We start from the raw sequence: 19,301 nt of genomic DNA, 5'->3' as shown, positions 1-19,301 counted from the left end.
TGGGGACGCCATTTACGGTAGTGAGGGAACTTAATGTAGCTGGTGTAGGAAGCCAGGGGGGATCTCAGGAGGTGGAATACACTGCAGTTTGATTTGATTTGATTTATTATTGTCACATGTATTAGTATACAGTGAAAAGTATTGTTTCTTGCCTGCTATGCACATAATGCATACTGTACATAGGGAAGGAAGGAAACACTGCAGAATATAAGGTTACAGTCATAGCTAGGGTGTAGAGAAATGATCAACTTAATACGAGGTAGGTCCATTCAAAAGTCTGATGGCAGTAGGGAAGAAACTGTTCTTGAGTCGGTTGGTAAGTGATCTCAACCTTTTGTATCTTTTTCCTGATGGAAGAAGGTGGAAGATGTGGTGATAGGCATCACTGTAAGTACACAAGGGGTTAATGTAAATACACTTAGACTAGATAAACACTAGAGGGAGCACCAGAGACATCATGACACACAGACATTCAACCAATAGGCCAGTAAGATAGGACACGACCAATAGGCAGTCACGATACACACAGAGGTGACACTACCACAGGGAGGCATTACACCAACCCATATATAAGGACACAGCACACATGATCTTCCTCTTTCCAGTGGAGACACTTAGTGAGTACAGACAGGGTTGATTTGAAACACATCACACCCACCACGTGGATTGTAGCAGACTGGTTAGTTAGTCTGAGTAGCTATAGCAGGATTAACAGGATAGTCGAATCCAAGAAGGAGAATTATTAACAGTTTAATAAACGTGTTAAAGCTATCTCCAGGTCTGAACCTTCCTTTGTCAGAGTGCACATCAAAGAAGCAGCTTATGCTACGTCAAGGGCATAACAAAACATGATACCAGAGAGTGACTGTTTAAATCACTATAGCTCAACTCAACAAAACAGTGACAACCAGCAACAACACCCAGGCAAGATGATCGAGATTCTGGTTCCACAGCGGCTCAGGTGCCAGGGCAATCTCAGTGCAAACTGGCGTGCATTCAAGCAATGGTTTGAGATCTTCCTGGTAGCAGCCGACCTACAAGACGTGGCCGATGCTGAAAAGACAGAGCTTCTGCTCACCATCGCGGGTGCAAGAGCAGAAGATATCTTCAAAACATTCAAGTTCTCCAAAGGGCAAGACAAGAGTGAATTCCAGACAGTCCTGAACAAGTTCGAATAATACTGCGAGGAAAAGACAAAGAAACCAACAGAAAACGGAAAAGAGGCGCCAATACTAACCACGAGGTCGGGGTGGGCGAGCAGCGAACGACAATTTTGATTGGTGGCCATCTTGGAAAAGGTGCCGCACATGCGCAGTTGAGAGAAATGCGCAAAGTAAAGGAACAGCGATCTGTGCATGCGCAATCGCGTCCTACGGCCTATGTCACATGCGTCATGATGTCAGAGGCCTCGGACCACACCCACTTAAAGGGAAAATGTCCCAAAACAAGAAACAAAAATTTTAAAGCCTCAAAACAAGATTCTTTCACCTGGAACGACAGCACAATGCCTGAATTTCGACCAGTAGCTGAAAGTAACCTCTGCAGAACCCTGCAACAAGCAGTTAGCACCGCCCAAAGAGATGATACATTCCTTGCATGAACGAGAAGTGACTCGAGTGACACAAGCCTCCACAGCGAGCTCGTGGACAGCCTCCACAATAGAAGCAACGCAAGACTCCAGAGCGCAGTCCTTGCATGAACAAGCAGTGATGACAGTCTCCACAGTGCGACCAATGCACGATTCCACACAAGGAACGCCGCAAGACTCCACAGAGGGAGTGACACAAGCCTCCACAGCAAGCTCATGGACAGACCCCACGATGGAAGGAACGCAAGACTCCAGAGCGCAGTCCTTGCATGAAACAGACCATGAAGGTCTAGCAAACTCTTCTGCGCAACCAGCAGCAGACGATGCAGGTCTGCCACGCTCAAGTGAACAACAGAAAGACTATGACAGTCTGCCACACTCAAGTGCACAGCAAGAAGACTATGACAGAGTACCATGCGCCAGTGAACAGCAAGAAGATTATGACAGTCTACCACGCTCACGTGAACAGCAAAGCGACTATGACAGTCCACCCAGATTGTATGAACCACCAGAAGAAGAAACCTTTTGTATCTTTTTCCTGATGGAAGAAGGTGGAAGAGAGTATGTCCGGGGTGCGTGGGATCCTTAATTATGCTGGCTGCCTTTCTGAGGCAGCAGGAATTGTAGACAGAGTCAATGGATGGGAAGCTGGTTTGCGTGATGGATTGGGCTACATTCACGACCTTTTGTAGTTTCTTGCGGTCTTGGGCAGAGCAGGATCCACACCAAGCTGTGATACAACCAGAAAGAATGCTTTCTAGTCACGTTGGTGAGAGTTGTAGCTGACATACCAAATTTCCTTAATCTCCTGAGAAAGTAGAGTCGTTGGTGGGATTTCTTAACTATAGTGTCGACATGGGGGGACAAGGGTAGGTTGTTGGTGATCTGGACACCCAAAAACCTGAAGCTCTCGACCCTTTCTAATTTAAATTGGGGCTGGTCAAGGTGAGGGATCTGTATTTGGTGGAAGGGTTTGCCAGTCTGGAGGAGCTAAGGGAGAGGGTAGAGCTGTTAAGGCAGAGTGAATTCAGATATTTGCAGGTTAGGGACTTTGCGCAAAAGGTCTGGAAGGGGTTCCCTAGATTGCCGGGATACATCCTGCTGGAGCGACTGCTGCTTCTGAATGTGGATGGGGAGGGAAGAATTGGGGATATATACAAGTGGCTGGGGGAGCAGGGAGGGGAGCGTGTGGTGAAGATCAGGGAGAAATGGGAAGCGGAGTTGGGATGGGAGATCAATTGGGGAGTATGGTGTGAGGCACTGGGTAGGGTAAACGGGACCTCCTCTTGTGCAAAGATGAGCCTGATACAGTTTAAGGTGGTGCACAGGGTGCATATGACTCGGGTAAGAATTAGTGGGTTCTCCAGGGGTTCGCAGATGAGTGTGAGAGGTGTGGGCGGGGGCCAGCGAATCACGCGTACATGTTTTTGGGTTGTGAAAAATTGGGAAGATTCTGGGTAGGAGTGTTCACGGTCTTAGCCAGGATAGTGGAGGAGGGAGTGGACCCGGACCCTTTGGTGGCGATATTTGGTGTTTCAGAGAAGCCGGAGCTCATAGAGAGGAGGAAGGCCGATGTCGTGGCCGTCCCCTCTCTGATTGCACGGCGACAAAGTTTGCTGGAATGGCGGTCAGCATCGCTTGGTTGGGTGACCTGTATGACTTCCTGTGATTGGAGACGATAAAGTCTGATTTAAGGGGCTCAGCAGATGGGTTTAAGAAAAGGTGGGGGATGTCTGTGACCGTGTTTGAGGAGCTGTTTGTAATGATATGAAGACATGTAACCAATGGGTAATCAGAACCAGACATGTAACCAATGGGTAATCAGAATACCCAGCTGTGGTATCACCACTAGAGGGCAATACACGGCCGTTATAAAACACAACACACACAGGCTCTCAGCCTCACTCCCTGGCAGAGACCGAGAGAACAGAACGAGTGTAGCAAGTATCACAGTTAGGCACCACCTGTGGTTTAGAGTCAGTTCATATAGCTAGTCAAATTCATTGTATTACTAGAGTTAGGTGAGCAGAGTGTCGAGCTCATTTACTAGCTTTGTTAATTGCTCAATGTAGTACCCTCAATAACGGCACGAGTGTGTGGAATGGTAAATGAAGGCTTGAATAAGCAGAGAACTAGCCAGCTACAGAGATATGTGCTTACTGAGTGCCGCCTACAGGGCGTCACCTTATATACGGCTCACTGGTGGGCGGAGTCCCCCAGGCTTCCAAACCTGGTCTTAAAGGGGCATCACCTACATGGTGTTAAGGGTATAGTAACCATTCATCGCATTCACCCCCTGTTTAAAAAAACGCAAAGTCCGTCAGGGGTGAAGTGGAATTACATGTCTATTCTTTTCGGCGGCCTGATCTTTCTCGTCGACCTTCTCAGCTCGGGCGGTGGTGCGGCGGACATGTACGTCTTTGGTGAGGGTACGTCCGGGAGCACGGTGGTCGGAGCTTTCGTCCGGGTCGGGGTAGGGGGTCAGGGGGCACGGGGGATAGCTGGGGGAATAGCTGGGGCTCGGGGTAGCGGTGTTGGCGCCAGTGGGGAGTGTGGAGGGGGGGGCGCTGGGGGGGGGGCGCGGTCGATGTCTACCTTTGGAGTGGGGGTCTAGGCGGGGGCATCAGTGGGGGAACCAGTGGGTGCCAGGTCCCGTAGGGAAACCGCGAGGGGGGTGGCGTCAGTGGGGGAACCAGCGGGCGCCAGATCCCGGAGGGAAACCGTGTCTTGCCTGCCATCGGTGTGCACGACGTAGGCATATCGGGGGTTCGCATATTGCAGTTGGACACTCTCGACCAGGGGGTCCGTTTTATGGCTCCTCACGTGCCTCCGGAGAAGAACAGATCCCGGAGTCGTCAGCCAAGGTGGAAGCGAGACCCCAGAGGTCGAATTCCTGGGGAAGACAAACAAGCGGTTGTGAGGGGTCTCATTCGTGGCCGTGCAGAGGAGCGACCTAATGGAGTGTAGGGCATCGGGTAGGACCTCCTGCCAGCGGGTGGTTGGGAGACTTCTTGACCGTAGGGCCAGAAGGACAGCCTTCCAAACTGTCGCGTTTTCCCTCTCCACCTGCCCGTTTCCCCGCGGGTCATAACTGATCGTTCTGCTCGAGGCGATGCACTTGCTGAGCAGATACTGTCGCAGCTCATCGCTCATGAACGATGTACCCCGGTCGCTGTGGAAAAAGCGGGGAAACCAAACAGGGTGAAGATGCTGTGCAGTGCCTTTATCACGGTGGCCGAGGTCATGTCAGGACAGGGAACGGCGAATGGGAAGCAGGAGTTCTCGCGATGACGGTTAGGAAGTAGATATTGCGGTTGGTGGACGGGAGGGGACCTTTGAAGTCCACGCTTAGTCGCTCAAAGGGCCCCGAGGCCTTTACAAGGCGAGCCTTGTCTGGCCGGTAGAAGTGCTCGGTAGGGCAGCACGGTAGCATTGTGGATAGCACAATTGCTTCACAGCTCCAGGGTCCCAGGTTCGATTCCGGCTTGGGTCACTGTCTGTGCGGAGTCTGCACATCCTCCCCGTGTGTGCGTGGGTTTCCTCCGGGTACTCCGGTTTCCTCCCACAGTCCAAAGATGTGCAGGTTAGGTGGATTGGCCATTCTAAATTGCCCTTAGTGTCCAAAATTGCCCTTAGTGTTGGGTGGGGTTGCTGGGTTATGGGGATAGGGTGGAAGTGTTGACCTTGGGTAGGGTGCTCTTTCCGGTGCAGACTCGACGGGCCGAATGGCACTGTAAATTCTATGATAATCTATGAAGTGCGGTTTGCACTCCGCGCAGATCTGGCAAGCCCTGTGATGCACGATCAATTGCACAAAGACGAGAGTGAGAGTTGAATACAACTGAGGCTTTATTGCTCTAAGATGTGTGGCCTCCCACAGCAGCTGGCGAAATGGCTGCAGCATGGAGGACACACTTATTTATACTCTGCCCAGGCATGGACTACCATACATCACCTAATAGAGGCGCAACAGTGGTTTACCACACCCTGGTCTTGGCCTTGACCTCCTTGGTGGAGTAAGGTAGGTTGTGGGACTTGATAAAGTGGGCGATCTGGGTAACCCCCGGGTGACAGAGGTCGTTGTGGATGGCCTGCAGCCGATCCTCCTGCGTGTTGGCACATGTGCCGCGGGACAGGGCATCTGGGGGCTCGTTGAGCTCCCCTGGACGATACTTAATATCGTACGCGTAGGTGGAGAGTTCGATCCTCCACCTCAAGATTTTATCATTTTAAATTTTGCCCCGTTGCGTGTTATCAAACATGAAGGCTACCGACCATTGGTCGGTAACGAGGGTGAAGCTCCTACCAGCTAGGTAGTGCATCCAGTGCCGCACAGCCTCCACAATGGCTTCTATCTCCTTTTCGACTGCAAAGTGCCGAATCTCGGAAGTGGTGAGGGTCCGGGAGAAGAATGCTACTGGCCTGCCTGCCTGGTTGAGAGTAGCAGCCAGGGCGATGTCTGACGCATCACTCTCTACCTGGAAAGGGATGGCTTCGTCCACCGCGTGCAGAGTGGCCTTGATGATGTCGGCCTTGAAGCGACTGAAGGCCGATCGGGCCTCAGCCGTCAGGGGAAATGTCGTGATCTTTATGAGTGGGCGGGCTTTGTCCGCATATCTGGGGACCCACTGGGCATAATAGGAGAAAAGCCCCAAGCACCATTTGAGGCCCTTGAGGCTAATGGGGAGGGGGAGTTCCTTAAGGGGGTGCATGCGGTCGGGGTCGGGACATAGGACCCGGTTTTCCACGACGTAGCCGAGGATGGCTAGTCGGGTTGTGTGGAAAATGCATGTTTCCTTGTTGTAGGTCAGGTTGAGGGCCCAGGCAGTCTGGAGGAACCTTTCAAGGTTCGCGTCATGGTCCTGCTGATCATGGCCGCAGATGGTGACATTGTCCAAGTACGGGTAAGTAGCCCGCAGGTCGTACTGGTCCACCATTTGGTCCATCACCTTCTGGAAGACGGAGACCCCATTTGTGACGCCGAAGAGGATCCTGAGGAAGTGGAAAAGACGGCCGGCTGCTTCGAAAGCAGTATAGAGGCGGTCTTTCGGTCGGATAGGGAGCTGGTGGTAGGCGGATTTTAGGTCGACAGTGGAGAATACACGATATTGAGCGATCCGATTGACCGTCTCTGCTATGCGAAGAAGGGGGTACGCATCGAGCTGCGTGAAGCGGTTTATGGTCTGGCTGTAGTCCACGACCATCCATTTCTTTTCCCCGGATCGTACTACCACCATTTGTGCTCTACAGGGCTGTTGCTAGCCTCGATGACCCTCTCTTTCAGTAAACGCTGGACCTCTGACTTGATAAAAGTCATATCTTGGGTACTGTACCGCCGGCTCCTTTTGGCGACAGGCTTACAGTCGGGGGTGAAGTTCGCGAATAGTGAGGGGGGTGCACCTTTCAGTATTGCAAGGCTGCATACCATGAGGGGGGCAAGGGTCCACCGAACTTCAGGGTCAGGCTTCGGTGGCTGCATTGGAAATCCAGACCGAGCAGCAGAGGGGCTCAGAGGTGAGGGATGATATAGAGCTTGAAACGAGCGTATTCGGCGCCCTGGATTGCGAGATTCGCAATACAATGCCCCTTGATTTGTACCGAGTGGGACCCGGAGACGAGGGCTATGGTTTGGGAAGCGGGATAGGTGCGCAAGGAGCAGCGCCTTACTGTTTCTGGGTGGATAAAGCTCTCCGTGCTCCCGGAGTCGAAGAGACAGGGAGTGTCGCGCCCGTTGATCTGGACCTACATCATGGAGTTCCGCAGGTGCTTTGGCCGCGGTTGGTCGAGGGTGATCGCTCCCAGTAGCGGGTAGTCCAAGTCCTCAGCCGAGTCGGATTCACAAAATGGCCGCCGCCAAGATGGCCGGCCCGAGGCTGATGACGCGTCAGAAGGGGGCGTATCCGGCCGGTGCGCAGCCGCGTTGTGGGGCCTGCAGGCCTGTGAGCTCGATCTTCGGGCCTGGTGAGCTTTTTGTTTCTGGGCCTTGGGCCTGGCCAGGCAGACCCTCATGAAATGCCCCTTCTTTCCGCAGTCGCTGCAGCTGGAGGAGCGGGCTGGGCAGCGTTGACGTGGATGCTGGACCTGCCTACAGAAATAGCACGGTGTGCCCCCGGTCTGGGCGCAGCACAGGCCCATAGCGTGGCCGAGTCTGGGGAAGTCCAAGGGGGGCTCGTAGGGTCCACGGGGTACATGCCTAGGTTGTGGCGTACCACTCCCAGTGAGGTGGCGAGCGTTACCGTGTCCTGAAGGTCTTTAGCTCCATTTTCGAGGATGCGTTGCCTGACATAGGTCGTATGAATGCCAGACACGAAGGCGTCTCGGATGTGCAGGTTCATGTGGACTTCCCCGTCACATCCTGAATGTTGCAGTTCCTGGCGAGCGCGGTGAGCTTTTCCACGTACTCGTCCAGCGTTTCCCCTGAGCGCTGCCGGCAGGTAGAGTGCAAGTGCCATGCATGTACCTCATTTATGGGTTTGACGAAGCGCTTTCGCAGGATCTCGATATCCACGTCGTAGGTGGTCGCCTTCTCGATCATGGCGGAGATTCTATGGCTCACCCGGGTGTGGAGTAGGCGCAGCTTGCGGGGCCTTAGGATGGGAGCTCCCGAGGATGCCAGTTAGGCCTCGAAGCAGCGGAGCCAGTACTTAAAAATGTCTTTGGCCTCCGGTGTCCGTGCTTCCAGGTTGAGCTTTTCTGGCTCGAGACCGGCGTCCATCCTAACGCACTCCGCTTATTAAATTGTAGTACCCTCAATAACGACACGAGAGTGTGGAATGGTAAATGAAGGCTTTAATAAGCGGAGAACTAGCCAGCTACAGAGATGTGTGTTTACTGAGTGCCGCCTACAGGGCGTCACCTTATCTACGTCTCCCTGGTGGGCGTAAATATTTTCAACTTACCTCGAAGACTGGAGTATTCTTCAACATCATCTTCAGCAAGTAACGACTTATGTTATTCAAGTAACATAACAATACACTGTTCGTCGCAGAGGGATGTGGAGGGGGGGGGTAGGGTAAAAAAGGGGGGAAAAGCACAGACTGTACAGTTGATTGCTGGGAAGTATGTTTCCCGGGGTGTTTATTTGTTGTAACCTGTTTTGATATATGTTTGTAATAAAATACATTTAAAAAAAGAGCGTGTGGAGGGAGAGAGCGTGTGGAGGGAGAGAGAATTCAGGGACAGAAAGTGAAGGAGACGTTGGAGGGAGAGTGTGTGGAGTGTGGGTTGAGAAAGAGAGTGCATTGAGGTAGAGAAAGCGGAAGGAGAGGATGGAGTGAGAGAGTGTGGCGGGAGAGGCTGGAGGGAGAGTGGGTGGAGGAAGAGTACGTGTGTCATTAGAGAGTGGAGGGAAAGGGTGGAGGGAGAGTGGAGATGGAGTGCATTTGGAGAGAGTGCTTGTGGAGGGAGTGTGCATGCAGACGGAGAGAGCGCTTGGAGAGGGAGAGCGTGTGGACGATGAATGTGCATGTGGAGCGAGAGCACGTGTGGAGGGGAAGTGCGTGGAGGTAGAGGGAGCATCTGGATGAGGGAGAGCATAAAGGGACAGGGCATGTGAAGGGAGAGAGTGTGTGGAAGGAGTGTGCGTGTGGAGGGAGAGCGTAGAGGGAGAGACAGCTTGTGGAGGGAGAGAGAACGCATGCAGGGAGAGTGCGTGTGGAGAGAGAAAGGGTATGTGGGGGAAGAGAGAATGCGTGTGCAGGGAGTGCATGTGGAGGGAGGGAGAGCGCATGGATGGAGAGAGTGTATGGAGGGAGAGTGCGGGTGGAGGAAGAGAGCCTGTGGAGGGAGGGTGAACATGGAGGGAGAGAGAGCGTGTGGAGAATGAAAGTGCGTGGAGTGGGAGCGTAGAGGGAGAGAGAGCATGTGGAGGGAGAGAGAGCCTGATAGGAGAGAGAGGGTGTGGAGGGAGACTCTGTGTGGAGGTAGTGTGCATGTGCAGGGAGAGCAGGTGGAGGGAGAGTGGGTGGAGTGAGAGTGTGTGTGGAGGGAGAGAGCGCTTGTGGAGAGAGCACGTGTGGAGAGAAAGTGTGTGGAGAGAGAGTGTGTGGAGGGAGAGTGTGTGGAGGGAGAGTGTGTGGAGGGAGAATGTGTGGAGGGAGAGTGTGTGGAGGGAGAGTACGTGTGGAGAGAGAGTACGTGTGGAGAGAGAGTACACGTGGAGGGAGAGAGCGCATGGTGGGAGAGTGGGTGGAGGGAGAGTTCTTGTGGAGGGTGTTGTGTTATGCTACTTCGGATAACATAGGCTGTTTCTTGATGCAGTCTTAACTAAAGGATGCTCCAGACTGAAATGAGTTCAACGTGTTTATTGAACTATTAACACAGTTCTCAAATGAGTTTGACTCTCTGCTAATCTAACTGTAGTAACTCAGTCTAACTGTACCAGCTTGCTCTAAGCCACGTGCTGGGGTGTGATGCTGCTGATCAACCCTGTCTAACTCTCCAGATGTCTGTGGAAAGAGGCAGGGTGTGAGTGCCTCATCCCTTTTATAGTGTTTATGTCATGCCCCCTTGTGGTGATGCCACCTCTGAGTGTCCTGACTGCCCATTGGTTGTGTCCTATTCTGAGTGTTCATTGGTTGCATGTTTGCCTATCATGACATCTCCCTTTTTTTTTTAGATGTACATACATGTGAATGTGTCTGTCTAATGTAACTGACTGAGGAATGCAGAACAGAACAAACAAAATAAATGCCCATAAGTCCAGTCTCTGAGGCTTGCGTCTTATCCTCGGCGACCGCCGGAGAGGTGGTGGAGAGGATGACGGTGTCTTGACAAACGAGTGGGAGGCACGACTGGTGGCCTCGTGGTTTGAGATGTCTGGAGGTGGCAATTTGACACATGGAAACGGAGGGGAAAGTGGTTGTGGGCAAGCAACTTTTCGCAGTTCCCTTCGATTCCTTCGCACAATGGAGCCGTCAGCCATACGTATGACATAGGATCTGGGCGCGGCCTGTCGAACAACGACAGCCGGAGCAGACCACCCACCATCCGGACGGGGATAGCACGTCCAGATTGGTGGCATGTGTGTCATAGCCCTGCTTCTGCACTTTTCTACGCCAGGTGTCCCTCACGAATCTGCCGCAGCACCATGCTCTGGAGATGTAGCGGGATGACTATCCTGTCCAGCTTGAGCAGGATGCCGTCGATCAGCGTCAGGTCATCCTTGACGTTGCAGAATTGAGGGCATTGCCCTTTCTGCCAGCCATTGCTGAGGTCGTGGATGACTCACTGCAACAGGGGGTCTTTGGCCGTCTCTTCTCGGATGAGAACGATCTTCTCATCTGTTGCCGGGAGAGTGCTTGCACACAGTTGTACCTGCAATTTAATATGCTGGATGATCTCCAGTGGTTCACTGGGTGAGTTGACGGAGCGGGACAATGCATCGGCGATGATGAGCTCCTTGCCAGGTGTGTACACCAAATTGAAATCATACCTCTGGAGTTTGAGCAGAATTCTCTGCAAACGAGGTGTCATGTCAAAGAACAAAGAACAAAGAAATGTACAGCACAGGAACAGGCCCTTTGGCCCTCCAAGCCCACGCCGACCATGCTGCCCGACTAAACTACAATCTTCTACACTTCCTGGGTCTGTATCCCTCTATTCCCATCCTATTCATGTCGTTCAGGTCCTTTTGGATGATGTGGACCAGAGGCCTATGATCCGTCTCAACAGTAAATGTTGGCAAGCCGTAGACATAATCATGAAATTTGAGTATGCCGATGAGAAGACCTAAACAAGCCTTCTCAATCTGCGCATATCTGGTCTCAGTAGGTGTCATTGCCCGTGACGCGTATGCTACTGGTACCCAGGATGACGTGTCGTCGCTTTGAAGCAACACCGCCCCAATGCCATCCTGACTCGCACCTGCGGATATCTTGGTCTCTCGGTCTGGGTCAGAGAATGCAAGGACGGGTGCAGTGGTGAGCTTGGCTTTCAGCTCTGGCCACTCTGTTCAGTGCTCCGCCTTCCACTCAAAGGCAGTTGATTTTTTCACCAGGTTGCGTAGGGCCGTGGTGTGTGTGGCCAAATTCGGGATGAACTTGCCAAGGAAATTGACCATTCCCAGGAAGCGCAGTACAGCTTTCTTGTCCTCGGGGACTTTCATTGTCTCGATGGCTTTAATTTTGTCTGTGTCCGGGCGCACACCGTGTTGCGAAATCTGATCGCCAGGAACTTCAGCGTGGATGTCCCAAATCAGCACTTGCACCTGTGTAGCTTGAGGCCATGTTCGTGTGTGCATCGGAATACTTTCTTGAGTCGCGACACATGTTCCTCTGGGGTTGTGGACCAGATTATGATATCGTCAACGTAGACACGAACCCCTTCTATTCCCTCCATCATCTGTTCCATGATGCGATGGAAAATCTCTGATACCTAGATGATGCCAAATGGCATTCGGTTGTAGCAGAACCTGCCAAAAGGCATGTTGACGGTGCAGAGCCTTCTGCTGGATTCTTCAAGTTGGATTTGCCAAAATCCTTGGGATGCGTCCAATTTTGTGAAGAAGCGTGAATGTGCCATCGCAGTCGTGATTTCTTCCCTCTTCGGGATGGGGTAATGTTCCCGCATAATGTTTTTGTTCAGATCCTTGGGGTCAATGCAGATGCGTAGGTCCCTCGAAGGCTTCTTTACGCACACCATCGAGCTGACCCAGTCGGTTGGTTCAGTCACCTTGGAAATTATGCCTTTTTGTTGTAGACTCGCGAGCTCTGCCTTCAGGCGCTCTCTCAGTGGAGCAGGGACACGTTGTGGTGCGTGGACCACTGGCTTGGCATCAGGCCACAGTAGAATCTTTACTCGTACAGCAGCGTGCCCATCTCGCTAAATACATCTGGGTACTGGGTTTGGATGTCGTCGATGCTGGCCTGAAGATCCGAATGGGACGGCGTTGTGGTGTAGACCCTTTGAATGAGGTTCAGTTGCTTGCAGGTGTGTGCACCTAGCAGGGACGCCCTTCTGGTTTAACAATCTCGAAGCGTAAGCTTGCTTGTGTGTGTCAGTGGGACACCTGCAGATGGCAGGACCCCAGTGCCTTGATTGCCTTTCCATTGTAGTCCAGGAGTTTGCAGGCAGCTGGAAGGATTGTGGGAGGCTTCTTGATTCTCTTGAAGGCCACCTGCGAAATCAGGTTGGCGGAGGCACCTGTGTCCAGTTTGAACTAGATGGGGCAGTGGTTGACCTTCATCACTGCATGCCATTCGTCCTCGGAATCCACGGCCAGGATTGATTGGACTCGCGATGTGTCCAGTGTGGCGTATTCGCACTTCGTAATAATGCCCACTCGGTAAGTGTTGTCCAGGTATTCATCATCTGGATCCGTTGTACTGCCTGGATCAGAGTCATGCATTCGGTGTTGCACACTTCTGATGCGCCGCTGATGGAACTGGGAGCGCTGGCTCCTGACTGGTGGTGCAGACCTGCACAGGGCTGCATAGTGGTTTGGTTTCCCACAGTTTAAACAGCATTTGCCTCTTGCAGGGCAGTTTTTTAAAAAATGGGCGGTGCCGCAGTTCGCATACGTCATGACGTCATGGCGCTCAGAGCGTCGTTGCACATGGGTGGTGCGGTTCTCAGACGTCTGCTCCTGCGCAGTGTGGTTTTCGGCCGCTTCGTGTTCCCGATCGCATTGCACGTGCATCGGGCCCCGGGTAGAGCGGGCGAAATGGCCACTTTCGTCAATGTGGAGTCGCTGCATCTGGTAGATGGCCTGAACACTCTCCACCTCGTGGGAGGCTTGTTTTTCACTTTCTGCCGTTTTGTACTGTGAGTAGCGATTTTTAGAGTGCTCATGCACAGTACACGTTTCAATCGCGACTGGCAGGGTCATGTGCTTGATTTTCAACAATTGCTCCTGCAGAAGATCTGAGTGGACTCCAAAAACGATTTGGTCTCTGATCATGGAGTCAGTGATATCACCGAAGTTGCAGGATTGCGCTAGCAGTCTAAGGTTAGTTAGATAGGTGTTGAAGAATTCGTCTTTATCTTGCATCTTCTGCTTGAAGATGTAGTGCTCGAAGATTTTGTTGGTGTCCACCTCGCAGTGGCTGTCGAATTTATCCAGGATGGTTTGGTACTTCGTTTTGTCCTGCCCTTCGGAAAAGTGAAAGGAGTTGAAGATCTCTGTCGCATGGTCACCCGCAGTGGTGAGTAGAAGAGTTATCTTCCGCGCACTGGTCGTGCCATTGAGGTCAAATGCTTCCACGTATCGTTGAAATTTCTGCTTGAATGATTGCCAGTTGGCACTAAGATTGCCGGTGGTCCTGAGCTGATGAGGAGCCTGAATCTTGTCCATTGTGCCTGTATTCAGTAGCTGGTTGTCACGGATCTTGCTGAGTTGAACTAGATAGATTGAACAGTCACTCCTGGTATAATGTTGTGTTATGCTGCTTCAGATAACACAGGCTGCTACTTGATGCAGTCTTAACTAAAGGATGCTCCAGACTCTGAAATGAGTTCAATGTGTTTATTGAACTATTAACACAGTTCTCAAATGAATTCGACTCTCTGCTAATCTAACTGTAGTAACTCAGTCTAACTGTACCAGCCTGCTCTAAGCCACATGCTGGGCTGTGATGCTGCTGATCAACCCTGTCTAACTCTCGCGATGTCTGTCTGTGGAAAGAGGCAGGGTGTGAGTGCCTCATCCCTTTTATAGTGTTTATGTCATGCCCCCTTGTGGTGATGCCACCTCTGAGTGTCCTGACTGCCCATTGGAGGTGTTCTATTCTGAGTGTTCATTGGTTGCATGTTTGCATATCATGACAGAGGGAGAGTGCATGTGGAGAAAGTGTATGTGGAGGGAGAGAGTGTGTATGGTGGGAGAGAATGCATGCGGAGGAAGAGAAAGTGTGTGGAGGGAGAGAGCGTGTGGAGGGAGAGAGAGGAGGTGGAGAGAAAGCGTGTGGAGGGAGAGAGTGTGCGTGGAGGAAGAGAGACGTGCAGAGGGACAGAATGCATGTGGAGGGAGAGAGGGGGTGGAGAGAGAGAGGTAAAGAGGAGTGCTGGATCAGATGATTTCAGTGTGTGAGGAATTATGGGGGCTGTTGAAGAGAGTTTGAGCATAAGTCTGGACATCAAACATTCATATCCAAATTCACACATTCACACAGCCCTCGCTCTACATCACAAACCAGCTAGCCGGCCAACTGAGTTAAACCGGCCGGTACAGGTTATTGTAGGAATAATGTTTAGGAGACACTGGCTGATTTGAAGGAAATACTCCCCAATGTTGAGCATGAACAGTATTGAACAGCATCAAACCTAAAAAGCCACCCAAGGTTCTAATTCTCCACCCTCATATTATACTATTTTTGCTGCTCTCTCTTTCCTCTGACATCCAGGGATACAGACTTGGCAGCATGTCCTTAGAAATACCGGAGGCATCCCTTACATCAGAAGGCAGCAGCATTTCTGCACCAAATCTTTGTTAAATTACTCGGAAGGTGTCTTTCTGGGCATGGGATGTGGGGTGGGGGGGCTTGGTGGGGGTTGGATTATATTTGTGGATAATGATCCCAAAGGGATATCCTTCATCTATAGCTGATTTTCTAGCTAAAGACTGAGTTTAGAGTCTTTCCAAAAGGATAGAGTTCCCGAGCGAGCGCGTTTAGCCATGTGTTTTCCGGCACTCGCAGTGCTGAGAAACACATGGCTATTCAACGCGACACGCTTTGAATAAGGAGCCTAAACAGGGAACGTGCAGCTAAGACCACACATAGCCCTGTTTTGTACAGTGGGGTGCTCCGCTCGCCGGAACTCCCCGTTGTTGCGAGTGATAATGGGCTGGATTCTCCGATCCTTACGGCCAGAAAGTCACGCCACCCCCTCACCGATCCTCCGCCCAGTGGGGGGCTAGCAGCCACGCCACATAAAGCCCCCAGCTTTACCTGCGGATACAGCCGGAGAATGGTCGGCTTCCTGACCACGCAAGCGCAAGGCGGCGGCCTTCGGCAGCTACGCCGTGCAACACGTGCGTGTGGACCCGGCCTGACAAAAACGGTCCCCCCGTAACCCCCTTCACCACCCGCGCACCACCCCCCACCAGTCCCCTCAGCCCCCGATGTAGGCCTCCTTGCCAGCGGAACGGCTCCCCCACCGACTGTGGCGGCGCTGGACTCAGTCCGCAGCCGCCGCGTGAGGTCCCCAAAAACTGTGAGCACACGTGTCCCACGCCAACGGGGACTCGCCCTATCGGCGGCAGAGCACGGGGAGGGCCTCAGGAGATGTCCAGCATGCAGCGTGCTCCCCGAGTACGCCGATTTTGAAGGGGCGGAGCATTGCAAAACCTGGATGGCCCCCGATTCCAGCATAAAAGTGGATTCTCCGGCCAATCGCCGAACGCAAATTCTGAGTCAGCGATCAGAGAATCCAGCCTAATGTATTTAAAAATAGTGTCCCCATCTCCAAGGCCCACAAAAAAAATCCCCGATCATCCCCTAGCCCGAATGCAACATGGAAGGGTCCCCCAATGGGCAACCCTGGCCCAATTGCATGCAGGCAAAGAATGCCAGTCTGGCACTGGCATCATGCCCAGGTGGCACTAGCAGTGCCAGGGCATCACCCTGCCCAAAGAACCTGGAGCTGGGGGCCTCTGATGCCCTTGGAGACCCCCATAAGTTCTGTTCCATCTGGACCCTGTGGCGAAAGGATTGAATCCCAAAGCCTCAGGCAACTCGGGAATCTACACATTAGAGTAAGGCTTACTGCCTCGCTCTAATATGCAGATTTGCCAAAAACTGATCCCGCCCATTGTGGGTGAGATTCTCCTTGTAATGTCTCACGAGATTGCATTAAATGTCGTGAGGCGTTGCAAGCCGGGTAGATCCCGGGAGAGAGATCTCCCGGCTTTCACCGGCCACGCCGTGGTGAGATGCCTTTCGGCGCAGCGTGGCTGGAAGATCACGCCCAGTGTATTGAAATGCTACTGTGCGTTGGTGGTGGAGCATGCTAACATCTCTGGCTCATTTCCATGATCAGCGTGATAGGTTTCACTCTGGGATCTTATCCAGTTGTTCTTTATTGCAGGCTGGAATTCCAGAAATCCACCATTTCCTTCTTCATTGCAGCATAATCCCGGGTGTAAGCCTCGATTTTTGTACCGTGTCCCCGAAGTAGGATGTGAACTCACAACCCTCTGAATGAGAGGCAGGAATATTACCCATGAGGTAGAGCTGGCATGCCACTGAAACAGCTAACCTTGGCTACTCATGACTCCATTCCATGACATTACATTAGCATCCAGGCCAAAGGGGGCTGGAATTGACCGCACCCTAGCCCAAGGTGTTGTAACACGTGACATTGCATTAGCACGTCAAATGTGGCTCAGTTGGTAGCATGCTCATCTCAGGATCACAAACCCACTGCAGGACATGAGCACAAATATCAAAGCTGTCACTCCAGTGCAGTACTGAGGGAGAGCTGTACTGTCAGCAGTGCCATCTTTTGGACGAGATGTTAAACGGAGGTCCCCTCTGCCTGCTTGGGTTGATGTAAATGATTCGGTGACTTTATTTCAAAGAAGCGCTAAACATTATCCAACTAATTGAAGCAAACAATTGTTTAGTAAAACACTGATATGATTAATTAAAAATACAGTTGAAATATAACGAGGTGACATGCTCCACTGGATGTCACGTCAGGTAAGACTCACCCAAGCTGAAGCTAATAAGGCAGTGGATCAAATCCTGTCTCTCTGCTTTGTCGACAGCCTGGTGGATCAAACCAGAGGCGTTTTTGGATCAAAGTGGTTTCTCGTGAAGGAGAAAGGACATCGGTTACAAACAGACAAGAGGGACACAGAAGAACACCAGTAACAAGCATGTTTATTTCATCTTTTGATGCTTCTAGCTCCTTATGAAGCAATTGAAAATGTAACGACCTCATTATTTGTTTTAAGATTCTACCATATGTAAATAAAAGTTCTTTGGCGGTGGATTGATAGATATTGAAAGGGTCAATAGAAATATTTTGCCTTTTTTCTGCCTAGTATTCAAATACTGCATTTAACTGCATTTATGTTTGCATCCCAGTTTAATATAACTCATTTCAACTCTGATTAGCTTCAGACCAATTAACCAGCAGAGCATTTCATCTGCCAAGATATTTCCAGGGTAGATTTCTATAAATCGGCCAAAACTAACTGATGAAAGAGACATCCAGACCCTCATAACCTACCTCAGAATGGTGGCAGATCTATGATGGTCAATATGGTGCTACCACAGTGGTTAGCACTGTTGCTTCACAGTACCAGGGTCCCAGGTTTGATTCCTGGCTAGGGTCACTGTCTGTGCGGAGTCTGCACGTTCTCCCTGGGCCTGCGTGGGTTTTCTCCGGGTGCTCCGGTTTCCTCCCACAAGTTCCGATTGACGTGCTGAAAGGTAATTTGGACATTCTGAATTCTCCCTTGGTGTACCCGAACAGGCACCGGAATGTGGCGACTAGGGGATTTTCACAGTAACTTCATTGCAGTGTTAATATAAGCCTACTTGTGACAATAAAGATTATTATTATTCTTATATCGGATGATTTCCACTGCGGAATTTGCAAGGACATTTTCAATTCTCCAAAGTTTAAAAACAATATTTTTATTCTCCTTTTTCACATTTTCTCCCAAAGTTACACCCACCAACAGTAAAAAAATAAGCAGTAACGAATATAATGTCAATCCCCATATCAACAACACCAATCCCATCCTCCCAGCAAACCTCAAACAACTGCCCACATGTTAACATAAACAAATAACAAAAAGGAATCAGGAATCACCCATAGTCACCATTAACACACACAGTCTCCCTCCCCCCAACCCTTCCAACCCCCCCCCCCCCACTAATGTTCGATGTTATCCAATTCTTGAAAGTGCATAATGAATAATGCCCATGAATTGTAGAACCCCTCCATCCTTCCCCTCAGTTCAAACTTAACCTTCTCAAGAGTCAAGAATTCCAGCAGGTCCTCCCGCCACGCCAGGGCACAGGGTCGAGAAGTTGATCTCCACCCTAACAAGATCCGCCTTTGGGCGAAGGCTACAGCATCTGCCTCCGCACCCGTTTCCAATCCCGGCTGGTCCGACACCCCGAATATGGCCTCCTGAGGGCTCGGGTCCAGTTTCACGTGCACCACTTTAGAAATTACCCTAAAAACCTCCTTCCAGTAATCCTCCAGCTTTGGGCAGGCCCAAAACATATGAACTTGATTGCCCCCCCCCCCCCCCCCCACCCACCCGCAACGTTCGCACATATCTTCTACTCCCTCCCGGCTCATCCTCGCATTGTGAGGTGTGCTCTACATACCATCTTCAGCTGTATCAGCCCCAACCTTGCGCACGAGGTGGAGGCATTCACCCTCCGGAGCACCTTACACCAGAACCACTCCTCCATATCCTCTCGCAACTCTTCCTCCCACTTTGCTTTGATCCCTTCTAGTGGTGCCTTCTCCTCTTCCAAAATAGCCCCGAGAAAGACCCAAACACTCGAAGCAGCTCCAATATTCTCCCTAACGACACACTCGGTTCCGACACGTATGACAACAAGTCATCGGCATACAAGGACACCCTATGCTCTATCCCCACCCTCCACACTATCCTGTTCCATACCCCAAACCTTCTTAATGCGATGGCCAATGGCTCAATTGCGAGTTGTCGTGGAAATCATAATAATGACAAATTCCACGAGATTCGATTTAAGGAAATTTATTTACACAAATATATTTGCGGAGA

The 19,301-nt window shown here is 51.4% G+C and overlaps 1 protein-coding gene across 1 annotated transcript in view; it reads left to right on the top strand.

Moving 5' to 3' along the window:
- Window positions 1-17,531, top strand: part of aplf (aprataxin and PNKP like factor) — a 146,352-nt gene extending 128,821 nt beyond the window's left edge. The window contains exon 11 of the mRNA XM_072506774.1: window positions 17,295-17,531. Coding sequence (XP_072362875.1) covers window positions 17,295-17,344 — 50 coding nt within the window. The 3' untranslated portion in view covers window positions 17,345-17,531. The remainder of the gene's footprint in view (window positions 1-17,294) is intronic.
- The last annotated feature ends 1,770 nt before the right edge of the window (window positions 17,532-19,301 follow it).

This window comes from Scyliorhinus torazame, chromosome 1 (genome assembly GCF_047496885.1).
Source record: "Scyliorhinus torazame isolate Kashiwa2021f chromosome 1, sScyTor2.1, whole genome shotgun sequence".
NCBI lineage: Eukaryota > Metazoa > Chordata > Chondrichthyes > Carcharhiniformes > Scyliorhinidae > Scyliorhinus > Scyliorhinus torazame.
Note: the sequence above shows the minus strand (reverse complement) of the source record. Positions and strands in the feature narration are given on the sequence as shown.